Source organism: Emys orbicularis, chromosome 1 (assembly GCF_028017835.1).
Source record: "Emys orbicularis isolate rEmyOrb1 chromosome 1, rEmyOrb1.hap1, whole genome shotgun sequence".
Lineage (NCBI taxonomy): Eukaryota > Metazoa > Chordata > Testudines > Emydidae > Emys > Emys orbicularis.
The window spans coordinates 318,880,979-318,893,427 of NC_088683.1; the positions used below are offsets into that span (position 1 = coordinate 318,880,979).

The 12,449-nt window shown below is 40.2% G+C and overlaps 1 protein-coding gene across 4 annotated transcripts in view; it reads right to left on the reverse strand.

Annotated features, from left to right (window-relative positions):
• NBEA (neurobeachin) overlaps nucleotides 1-12,449 on the reverse strand; it is an 816,600-nt gene that overhangs the window by 586,808 nt on the left and 217,343 nt on the right. For all 4 annotated transcript variants that reach the window (XM_065403538.1, XM_065403557.1, XM_065403547.1 and 1 more), the window contains exon 11: nucleotides 2,588-2,696. In XM_065403538.1, the coding sequence (XP_065259610.1) occupies nucleotides 2,588-2,696 (109 nt within the window). The remainder of the gene's footprint in view (nucleotides 1-2,587; nucleotides 2,697-12,449) is intronic.

Consider the following 12,449-nt stretch of genomic DNA (forward strand, 5'->3'; position numbering starts at 1 on the left):
TCTTGCTCGATCCTGATGAATCTTGCAGATGACTTGCAGGAGGAGGGAAAGGAGAAGGATGTCGCCCTGAGTCATCTCCCACCATCCCTCTGGAGCAATAGAGGGCAAGTTTGCAGTTCTCACAGATGGCGAAAAGGTCCAAACATGAGGTGCCCCACTCATGGAAGAGGTATTGGAATGTGGTGTTGTGCAATTCCCATCCATGGGAAAAAATCCTAACCAAATTTAATCTCCAAATAATGAAGATTAAATCAGGGACCAATTGGGCTTTATATGACGGCTGGTATATTCATTTGGAATTTGTGACCTAATGTTAGTTTTCTGGAAGGAATCATTCGTCAGAGCATCCTTTCCTATTACTGACCAATAAGTAGAAAAATGGTGAAAAGTCTTGATAGTGGATCTTGCAAGTCCTGGTGGGTGGGGAGAGGTGGGAAGAAAAAAAACTCTTGCTCTGGGGGACTGAAACTTTTCATGCACCCTGTGTCTTACGTGTTTTAGATTATCCTTTAAACACTTTCAGAAACCTATTGCACACTTGTAGGCCTAGATCATCATAATTAAATTAAAAGTAACTTCCAAAGGGACTAGACAAATTGAGTTTTATCTTCGTTCCAGAGGCTTCCCTGTGTTTTACTAACAGGGCTGGCTCCAGGCACCAGCTTGGCAAGCAGGTGCTTGGGGCAGCCCTCCGGAGAGTGGCGGCAGGTCCAGCGATTCAGCGGCAATTCGGCGGACGGTCCCTCACTCCCGCTGGGAGCGAAGGACCTTCCGCCGAATTGCCGCTGCAGATCGCGATCGCGGCTTTTTTTTTTTTTTTTTTTGGGCTGCTTGGGGCGGCCAAAACCCTGGAGCCGGCCCTGTTTACTAACCTTGCACAGCCTTCCACAGTACAGAAGCCATCTGGCAAGGAAAGCAACTGAATTATGAATAAAATGCTCTTAAGAGAAGTGTGTTCATAAACTTAATCACTTAATGATTTGCAAATGCCTTGAAACATGAGGATTTGTAGTCCGTCTTTAAAAAAAAAAAAGTGTTATCCTATCTAAAATAAACTGTATGTGGCCATTCTGGCACCAACAGCACTATCACAGATGTTTTTCAGCTCAATTCATGCAGCTGGTCAAACTTGATCTGATGCTCAGAATGGAAAAGAAGGTGGAAATGATACCCTTATATATTAGTCATTGCCTTCTTTGAATTTCAGGTTGGAACTCACTTCTCCTATGGTGATAAACCATTTTTGATGTCCACCCTCAGAAACCAATGGAACCAGTAAATTTTCAGGAGGCTTTATGTGAAAATACTGTTACATTAAGGGACCCACATTTATGATTTAATGGAATTTTATAACACATTTTGTTCCCAACTATCAATGAAGTTTCCTCTTTCACACCTTCATCATAGGTCACCTAAGTTTACAGTAACTGGAATAGGCAGTAGGGTGACTAGAGTGCTAGTGGTTCCAAGTCTAGGGCTCATTAAGGTGTTTTTAAAGTCTTTTGCCTTGGCAGTACAAGGAAAGAAACATTTATTTTGCTCCATAATAGCATCTACTAAGTTTCAGTCAGTGATTTCGTTTCAAGTGGTGGACAGCTTGGCTGTTCTAAACTGTCTCCACTTGGCTGCTGATACAAATACCTTCCATTATGGGGAAAATTACTTTGAGGACTAAATTTCAAGAATTTGGTCTGAACTATCTGGCACCATGGGAGCAAGGTAAGTTCTGGAGGGAACAAATGCTACATCTGTGCTTGGAGGTGTTGGGAGCATTTGTTCCAACAGCATAGGTTTGGATGATATGCTCTTCTTGGTTGGCAACTACTTGTAAACAAGTACTAGGTCTATTACTGGTAGAGAAGTCCATTCCTTCCTGAGTCAAGGAGGCAGCTGGTGGAGCACATCTGACAAGAACTCCTCAGGTTTCGGATTCATTACTCATCCAATCATAAATAACCAAAGCTTAGTGAACTTCAGGACATGATGCAAGACTCATTTGTTTTTCCTAGATATGAAGGAATGGGAAGACTTTGGAAGGAGACTGCTCTTGATGGTAGCCCATTCTCTATTATTATTGTTTTGTTAATTAATGGTTGAAGGGACATTACAGCATTTGTCTATTCAAAACTGTATATTTAAGGAATTTTCAGGGGTGCCTAGAATAAGAGATAGTTACTCCTTTTGATGTGGATTGTATGTGTAAATAAAATGAAATTATAAAAATAAACAAAAACTGGAGGAACTTTTAAAGAGTGCCCACTATGTTTAAACTTGGCTTTCCAGTTCTACACAGGATTTGAGGGGTAAGACTTATCTGAGCTTAAAGGGAAGTTACTAATAAATATGAGGAAAGAGAAAAGGGATTTCTGAACATTAGTATATGACATGAACTATCAGGCCGGAAAAGAAGAAAAGCATCCTGTAAACAGCATACAAAATATTAAAATTACAGAACTTCCTAGATACTTACTAACATGGAGAACTAAAAGACTAGTAGCACAAAAAAATACATGACTGAAAATACTGTATTCAGCTAGGTTTTCAGAATGATAGTATTAATACAAAGAATAATATTAATACAACTTACCTTTTCAAGGAGGTAGCCAATGACTAAAAAGCCTTTTCCACCCAGCATTTGTTCTTGCATGGCTACTGAACTCTTAAGAAGTTCGACCAGGAAAGCCAAAAGGGTGGCACTGCATGTAAAGTACAGGCATTAATCAGATTTAAAATGTTCTAAAAGCCATCTTTTGTGTTTTCACTAGTCATCAGTTATTAAGTGAGAAGAAACAAGCTTAAAGTGAACTTTATTTTTAAGTATGAAACCAGCATAAAATGTGAAATTTCTGAATAGTTTTTAGTCAATTATTCACATATTACATTACTTTTGCAATCATATTCAAACTAGGAGTGATGATCATCTATGTCAACTCTCCTACTTTGGCCAGGACTGCCCCAAGTTTTAAACACCCACTTCCAGAACTTGCTATCAAAGTCATGGGCAGTTGGATGAGGCAGGAACTGATGAGTGAGATCCAGCTGACAGACCTAGATTGGTGTAGACGGAGGTTGTCTCAGCAATCTTTTAAACTTCAAAATCAAGAGAAACCTTGTAAATTTCAGACCAAACTTGTGGCCACTTTACACCATCACTCCAGTCTCTATGGTTACTACTAAAGCGGATATGTATTCATGCAGGCAATACTATCCAGAACACAGCACAATGGAGCTGTGGTGTTGAGTGTTTCCTTCCTCCCAAACAACCCTGAGGACAGACTCCAGGCATCAATATCTGGCCACACAACATGGTCCAATGTGCACCTTAGTATGGGCTAAAGATCAGTTTCACCTGTTGGGAAAAGTGTAAAGAAGAGACCAGTCCAGGAGAATCAAGGAAACCAGCCTCCAGGCCAGTAGTGCTCAGCCCCTCTCTGTGAACAAGGTGCTTAGCTGGGACGAAGAGACAAAAAAAGTGGTCACAAAAGACTACTTTTTGAAGGAACAGAAGAAAAGGTGGGAGAGACTATAGAAGACAGACTTGCCAAAAAAAGGTGAAAATATATATTGTGAGGACCCAGGGTGATAGACAGAGGGATGTGTGAGAAACCAGTTAATTGAGAAGAAGAAAAAAGCAATTAACAAAGCAGGGTCAGAGCAATGTAGCAAGGAAAAGAAATGCATTAATAAGGTGGAGTCAGAGGAAGAGAAAGAAATGCATTCACCTGTTGTTCAGAAGTACACAGAAGGGGAAAAATAGGAACTCATGGCAGAGATTAAAAAGAGAGGAGCACATTTTTTTCCACTGGATGATTTTTTAAATAAGCCAGAGAGCTATTGGATTGTTGGAAATGAACTGTAGTGTACCAAAGGCCTTAAATATAACCCTTCTAAAAATAAAGTAACAAAAATTCATTCAAATTTAGAGGCAAATATCTATTTGTCCCCATATATTTAGTTTGTTATAAGAATTCTCCCTGGAAAATTAATTTGTGTACTGGCAACTGTGGAAGAATGAATTAAAGATAATATCAACCCTACACTTTACAAATTTAAATTTTACTTAAAGAATCTAACTAAAGGTTCTACTGCTTCTCAAACACAACTTTTTATTTCTGAAAACATTTTGAGACCAGGTAATCCATGTCAGCACCAAAAAAATTATCGGCACAAGGAGGGAAACAGGAAGCAGTATTCCTGGTGAGGAGCGCTGAGATGAAAGTACACAGTGTAGTCAGAATGCATGCTGTGAATAGGATCTAGTGTCTTGTCTTGCTTTATTATTGTACAATAATCAGTATAAATCCACACACGGTATCCTCTACAAATTATCAGCAGTAAAGAACACAGACAATATCCAATTACAGTACTCAAAAGCTTTTAATCAAATCAGTCTGTCAAACTGTCATTCATTTCAAATCAAGTAAAATTCATCAGCTTTATTTTTTATCCTGATAGAAAAGCACTGTATTTTATTAAGTATATCTATAGTGAACAACTTTACTCTTTAGCAGCTCGAGAGGCAAACTGTGTTTTACAAAAAACTGACATATACAACATTCCAGATTGACCTATATTTAGAAATATAATTGTTTAAACTAGTCACAACCTAATATGCCAATCCTGCATAGATTTTATACCTGTACTTAATTCTATGCACTGGGAATAGTCCCCTTTTCTTCAACAGGACTGCTCACCATGTGTGTAAAGTTAAGGAAAAGCATAAATCATTGTGAAATTAGGCCCTAGAATTATAATCATGAATAGGATTGATATAAAAATCAGAAATTATTATTAGAAATTGTAATGGTTGATGGACTATTTAATATGGGGGTAAACTGGGACTCAGAACACCTGTTTTTTCCCCAGTTCTGCCAGTGACCTACTATGTGACCCTGGGCAAGTTACTTCACCTCTCTGTGCCTCTAACCATTTATTTGTCTTGTCTATTTTGATTGTAAAATCACTGATAAAGACTTACTCTTACTATATATTCATACTGTCTTTAGAACAATGGGGCCCCAGTTTCGTATGAGGCCTCTGGGCACTACTGTAATATAAATTTATACAACAACCACCACCACAATAAACAAATATGGTATTTTATGGGGAAAAGCCATTAGTACCATATAGAGTATAAATCAAATCTTTGAGAGAGAACATGTTAATGGGCCGCTGCATACCTAAAATAATTAAAATTACAAGTACCAGAGAAATTAGAGGTTAAATGGAGCCATCTCACATTCACCTAAAGATATAACCATCAAGAAGTTTGGGGCAAATTCTGTATAAGACAACAGAACTGACTACATTTAGCTAGTTAAACATAACTAGAGAAAAAATGGTTTATGTCTATTACTAAAGAGAACACAGAGCTATTAAGGGGCGTCTAACATGTCAAATGATATAAAGGATCTGTAAAGCCACTTCACAAATATTTGTTTTTAAACTGCCATTGCACATATAGCATAGAAATGAAATGATTAAAGGAAAGGACAGAAAAATTACATGCTTGGCCTGAGTTTGTTGTGGAAGTCTTGCATACACGTTTCAGTCATTGGCTTGGGAAAGGGACAGACTACATTAAATAACAGCTCCTGTACAAAATATTAATTAAAGAAAAGAGGACAGAGACAGGCCTCTCCTCTTTTATACACTGTACATTATCTAACATGTATGTTTTACACTATGGAAAGTTTTACCTGCCTACCTGAAGGATCTAACTATTACACAAATTTGAAAGTTACTTCCTTTCAACCCCCCTGTAAGTTTCACTTTAACATTTATTGAGACTGACTTCCCAACCAAGCATAAATAGTACTAAAATAAACAAGTAATCACTCTCTCTGACACTGAATTCTAAGGGTCTTGTTTGAGAAGGTATCATCTCAGAGGATTAGGCCCCTAGTTTTTAATACTGTATATTTCTAGAGCTAGTCAAACTAAGAGTTAATTGTATTAAGTCGGCCATTCAAAATGTTAGCAAATGAGCTATAGCTGAAGACTTTAAAGTATAACATTTATTTTATCAGCAGAACCATGAAGCCAAAAAGAAGCTTTAAAAATGGTTACTGTTGACATAATGGCCTTCTAAACAATATTACTTCCATCTTCCAAGATGAACATTTTTCAAACAGAATTTAACAAACTTACCAGTAACTAAAATGCATCAGATTGCTGCAGGGCTCACATTAAACTTGCAAAATTCTGTGCACTGCCATACAAAATTTCTCTCCATTCTTGCCTATTTCCAACTCCCCTAGATACAAAGGCAAATATAAAGGATACTTCAGCCCATTCCTACATCTCCTCTATACCATGTCCCACCTAGAACACATCAGGTTGCCTGCACAACAGCTAAAATATACGATATACACAATGGCAAGTATGCATGTAAACGAATACAGAAGAAAACAGATACTGTGTTTTCTGATGAAAAATGTGTTGAGCTCAGGACATCAGGATACGTTTCCAGCAATACTTTTCAATCCACAGCAGGAAATTGCCACACTTTTCAATGAATCATGCTACTCCTCTTATTCGGGAATTAGCAAGTAATGGAGAGAACAGTCTCTGGAAGATTATACGTACTTTATCATGATAAATACCTGGAACTGGTTATATGAATAATCTACTACAAACTTTTTTTCCCCCCACAAATGTACCAACGAGTGTACTCTTGGAAGGGTAAGAAAGCTTTTAATCAGAAAGGTGGAGATATTTATCAGAAAATATATGTGCTATGGGAATAACTTATGGGTTCAACAGGGAGACTAAGATATCCTTTATATTTGCACTTGCTGGCTATTTTTCCTATATAATTTAGGCACAACATAATTTGTTTTGTCATATGCATTATAAAGTCAGTACATTAATTATTTAACTTCTCTATAAACTGATTTCCTTCATGCAGAAACATGATTTAATATGAATCCCTATTATGTGTAAATCATCTTCTGTTACCAAAAAGCTACTTAGCAATGCCACCCCTTAAACAGAAGGATGATAGTTTTACAGCTTACAGTCATAAAAACACAGATTTTGGATAATGGGTTTCATAATTCCAGAATGTGATAATCCTCATTCTTAAAAAAAGCAATAACTTTTGCTCATAATCAAAATAGCTTCTTGTATAGTTCCTTCAAGTTGCATATTCAGACCGCGAAACATTTTCAAGTATAAAGACAATTCATTTGTAACATTTGAAGATCCCAGCTGTATGGTCTATACTGAGTGAATCAATGAACAATAGGCAACTTTCTTTAACAAACTCTAAAATGAATGTTTCCCCCTTTGAGAGCAATTTATTATTGCTTTATGGATCCAAAACATTTGATTAACTGGCAAACATGCTCCTAAATGGGCTGAAATATCACCATGTCCCTTACAGACCAGATCACCTAACAGACGTATCAGTTATCCATATCAAACAACAAATGCTTCAATAGAAATCTGGGGGGGAGGGGGAAGTAGAGGGGGAGTTTGTAATATAATAATAATACATTGCAGAGATAATGAAGCAATGGATAAACATGGCACGGTCTGTATTAGTGAAGGAGAGTTCTAAGTCTACAAATCAACCAAAGATGGTAAAAGAAACTTTGGCCACTGTTGCTTTCTGAGACTCTATGGAAATTGATTCTATAACAACTTGAGAGGGTGAGCCATTGATTCAAAATAGAAAATATCCCTTAATAGAGGGAAGAGTCATGCTGTGCCTAAATTCTTCTATTTTTCCCCTGCCCACCAGCATTTCCTCCATAAATTTAAAGCTAGATAACTGTCCCCTGGAACTGTACATTATTTAGGCAGGTGGATGTAATAAAATTATAGAAGTGAGGTTTGATGGAAACAGAAGGAAGGAAGTGCTGTTGCAAAGGTCTTACAGTCTCCACTAATAGTATGACATGTACATTGAGCAGGAGATGTGAAAGGATGGAAAACTGCAACATTCTGTATCTGGTTAACTTTGGAGAGGATTCATTAAAAACTGATCCCATTCACATTTCATAATTCCCAAAGAGGAAACAAAAGCACCAATTGATCTATTGTATCAAAAGTTGTTAACATATTCACTAGTATTTGCTAGACATAAAGAGAGAAAATTAATATAAAGGAAACATATATATAGTCCTACACCTAAAAGCTGTGTTCAGTTTTGACAAAGAAATTTACTAAACTACCTGGAGTTAACTTTTCCAATCCACTGACAAATGTGATTTGGGGATAATTATAAAGAAGGTAACAAACTGGCACAAGTCTGTAGCATCTCACTTTTTCAACAAGAGTTAATCCTGTTGGGAAAGGGTTAAATGAGTTTTGCTGACTCACTGAAGTAGGTGACTCACCACTTAATCTGCTTCACTTTAGAAGTAATCATGCCACAGGGAGAAGGTTTAAGCTGATCTTCATTACCTTATTGTTCATTTCTTCGTTAATAAGATCAAACACATGAAGAGGCCTTGTTCGGACCTTACTTACTGTGTTGATTGTGTTTGTAGTGCAGGTTGGGAAAATTACCTACTTACTAGGGTTACCATACGTCCGGTTTTTCCCGGACATGTCCGGCTTTTCGGCAATCAAACCCCCGTCCGGGGGGAATTGCCAAAAAGCAGAACATGTCCGGGAAAAATACCGGCCGGGCACTTCCTCTCCCGCGGCTGCTCTGCTCCTCCCCTGACTCAGACTTTGGCTCTGTTTAAGAGCCAAGCTGCCCGAGCCAGCGCTACCGGCTTCGGGCAGCCCCCTTGCCTCCGGACCCTGCGCCGCCAGAGCAGAGCAGCTGGAGCCGGGGAGGAGAAGTGCCCGGCCGGCGGCTGGGGTCTGGAGGCAAGGGGGGCTGCCCGAAGCCGGTAGCGCTGGCTCGGGCAGCTTGGCTCTTAAACAGAGCCGAAGTCTGAGTCCAGGGAGGAGCAGAGCAGCTGGAGCCGGGGAGGAGAAGTGCCCGGCCGGCGGCTAGGGTCCGGAGGCAAGGGGGGCTGCCCGAAGCCGGTAGCACTGGCTCGGGCAGCTTGGCTCTTAAACAGAGACGAAGTCTGAGTCCGGGGAGGAGCAGAGCAGCTGGAGCCGGGGAGGAGAAGTGCCCTGCCGGGGGCGCAGGGTCCGGAGGCATAGGGGCTGCCCGAAGCCCGAGCGCTACCGGCTTCATGGTTTGCTGGGCAGCCTCCAGACCCTGCGCCCCCCGGCTGGGCGCTTCCCTTCCCGGGCTCCAGCTGCGCTGGGGAAGCGCCGGCCAGGGGCGCAGGGTCTGGAGGCTGCCCGGCAAACCGTAAAGCCGGTAGCGCTCGGGCAGCCCTTTTCGCGTGGCTGGGAGGGAGGAGGGGGAGTTAGGGCGGGGACTTTGGGAAAGGGGCGGGGAAAGGGTGGAGTTGGGGCGGGGGTGGGAAAGGGGCGGAGCCCGTGGAGTGTCCTCTTTTTTTATTTTTTAAATATGGTAACCCTACTACTTACAGAGTGCAAAATAGAATTGTACTAGGACTCTAAAGCTGAAGTCATCCTGCTGTGCGTATCTGGAAGCATCCCTTTGTTCAGCAAATTAAATAGACTTGTTCAGATTTAATCATGCCTTCTAAAACATGTTAGTTATAAAATAGGAAGGGCCCCAATGCTTCCTATTACTCAATGGTGGAGCAGTGGAGACATTCTGGGCTGTGCATGTGTTCAGATAAGATCTTAACCAGGAGCAACTAGCTAGGTTAGTCTCCATATGCTCCCTCTGCTTTTCTAAGTTCCCTGTCCCCCTTCCACTTGCCTTCAATGTGTGTGGAGGAAGGGAGGGAAGGAGAATGCTTCTTCCTCTTTCCCTTCCCATCCTCTTCCCCTTTCCTTGTGCTTCAGGCTAGGGAGAAGGGTATCACATTCTGGATCCAGCCATCAAAGCCTGACCTCCCACCACTGCTGCCACTGACTGTGGGACTGGTACTGGACCCAAAGTGATTAGCTCCTCCCTGCAGGAGATGGAGTGGAAGGGAAATTGCTACTATCCGCTGCCTGGCAAGTAGCCATTTAGAGCACTATGTTTCAGCCCCACCCTTCTCACCCACAATCTGGTTGCTGGATCTCCTTCAATGCCAAAGGCTAGGCTGATCCCCAGTTTTGAGGTCTGAAAGGGACTTTTCCCATATAGCAAAACCGGTGAACTGCTATATGGGTTTTTACCGTCTGTCCAGCATGTCTGTTTTGGGGGTTATATTACAACTGTCGTGATGTTGGCAGGTTGGTTGGTACATTAGAAAGGTCTGATTTGAGGTCCCTGTAACTCAGTGAGCTGCTTGGACATACATTGGTTCTTAGGACAGTACTGAGGTATTAGATGTCTCATGCAGCATGCAACTCCCCTCCTTTCATGTCTCCTATCTCCAGCATTAGAGAAGTGGGATGGGACCAGACTGACTTCCAGTCTGGGTCCCTGGCTAGGCTTGAAGGTGTAGAGGGAGCATGGCCTTCATATCCACCCACAGGTTTGTAGTGCCTGGGGCCATTAGAGCCAGTGGAGAACTGCAATGGAACAACCCTGTCAGGTAGCTTGGGGCTGTTACCCCAGGAAAGGTAATAGTTTTAAATAAAGTTCCGGTCTCCATATTTAATCATATTGCGGTGTGTCTCTCTCATAATTTCCATGACCACATCAATGGGTGGGACATATTAGTGATAGAAAAAATTTCCAAAACCCAGATCAGAACAAGTATGCTCTTAACAGTGTTGCTGTAGACTAGCAGATTAAAAGAAAGAAACCTATGGTAAAAGTTTGAGACACAAATGACATTTCCTATCTTCACCCCTCCCCATTTTGTTCTTCCCGTGCTCCTAAAGCTATCCAATACATGAGGTATAACTGCAAACTGCAAAGACAGGAACAAAGAAAAAACAAACACAAAAAGCCTAGAAAAATCACTGATACTGCAAGATATTTGATTGACAAAGGCAGGGCAGACACTGGAAACTATTCAGAGGTGGAGATAAAGAAAGAACAGAAACATGGATGCAAGGCTGTCATTTTTTTTCATTCACACTTCTCTCTCAAGAGGCAGACAACATCATTTCAATCTGGACTGACTGAGCTAAAAATACAGAAGAATGCTATTACTAGAGGTGTTTGAAAAAGGGGATGAATTTTAATTATTTTTTTTTTGCAACAAATTCATCTCTGCTTTGTCTAAAATCAGTATTTAGAAAACTTTAACAACTCTAGTTATTTTATTTACTTCCCACATATGTGATATCTTTCTGATTCTTCTTGATTTCCTCTGTCTAAAGTATGTAGTCTGCAATCCTGGACTGCCATTTCTAGAATAAGTGTATGAAAGATTGGGTCCAAGTCTTATTTTGCCTCTAAATGCTTTAACCCTAATCTAGTCTACCAAACAATTTAAATCCTCCTACTTCTTTCAGGATTTTTCTCCAGATGTACTGAATCATTATCAGCAAAACCAGAAAAATCATCTGAATTAGAATTGGTCACCTATGATTTGCACAGGAATTGAGTTAGCATAGAAGATTACACTTCATACACTGTCAAATTCAATATTAATGTCAATGATGAGAAGTACACCTGAATTAATACCAACAGTGACACAAATATAAGAGCATTGCTGAACAATGTTAATCCTCTGATATTATAATCCCAATATATATTATCAAAAGGATCTACAGCTGTACCACAAAATATGTAGCATAATACCTCTCTTGCTGGTAGATAAATATCTCTGACAAACTGCAGAATTTTCTACTATAACTACTATCTCTGAGAAGCAAGAGGAAAAGAAGAAATTGTTAGCATTCAAGTTCCCCCTTCTGAAAAAGACACTGAATGATGGATGGTCTAAAATTAGACCAACAACTGAGTTTAGTGTAGACTGCAGTTCACATTGTTCTGCTGCTCTCTTCTCTGAGCAGATAAGTACAAGAATCTCTACAGTGTTTAGACAGCAAAATTGTTGGATATTTCATTACTTGGCCCGTTCACAAGGCTGGAACAGATAAGACAGAGCTATGGGACAATAACAAACTGAACAAGAATATCAGCAGGCCATTGGGTTGCTGAGGTAGGATTGCCCAGCACAGTAATTAAACATTTTATTCATACTAAATCTATCATTTTGGGGGAAATTAAGGTATCAGTATGTCAAAGAGAATAAAATTTAATGTAGGAACCTTGTTGGGACCATAAATCTTTACCAAGCCCTTTAAATCTAGAAAAATAGATTTCAAAAGGACTTGAATTTATTAAACAGATTTTGATTCTTTGAGAAAATAAAAGGGAAAAAAGGTTGGAAGCCTACAATATTTGTTTTGGAGCATCAGCCCTCCTTGAGGCCCCCCAGCTACACACAAGGCAAGAGACATCAGGGCCCACTTACAAAAGAGTCACCCAATTTGCCCCCCCCCCCCGCCAAGAAAGAGAGAGAGGTGAAAGCAATTGTAGCCGGTCTTTACAAAGCAAAAGGTTTGGT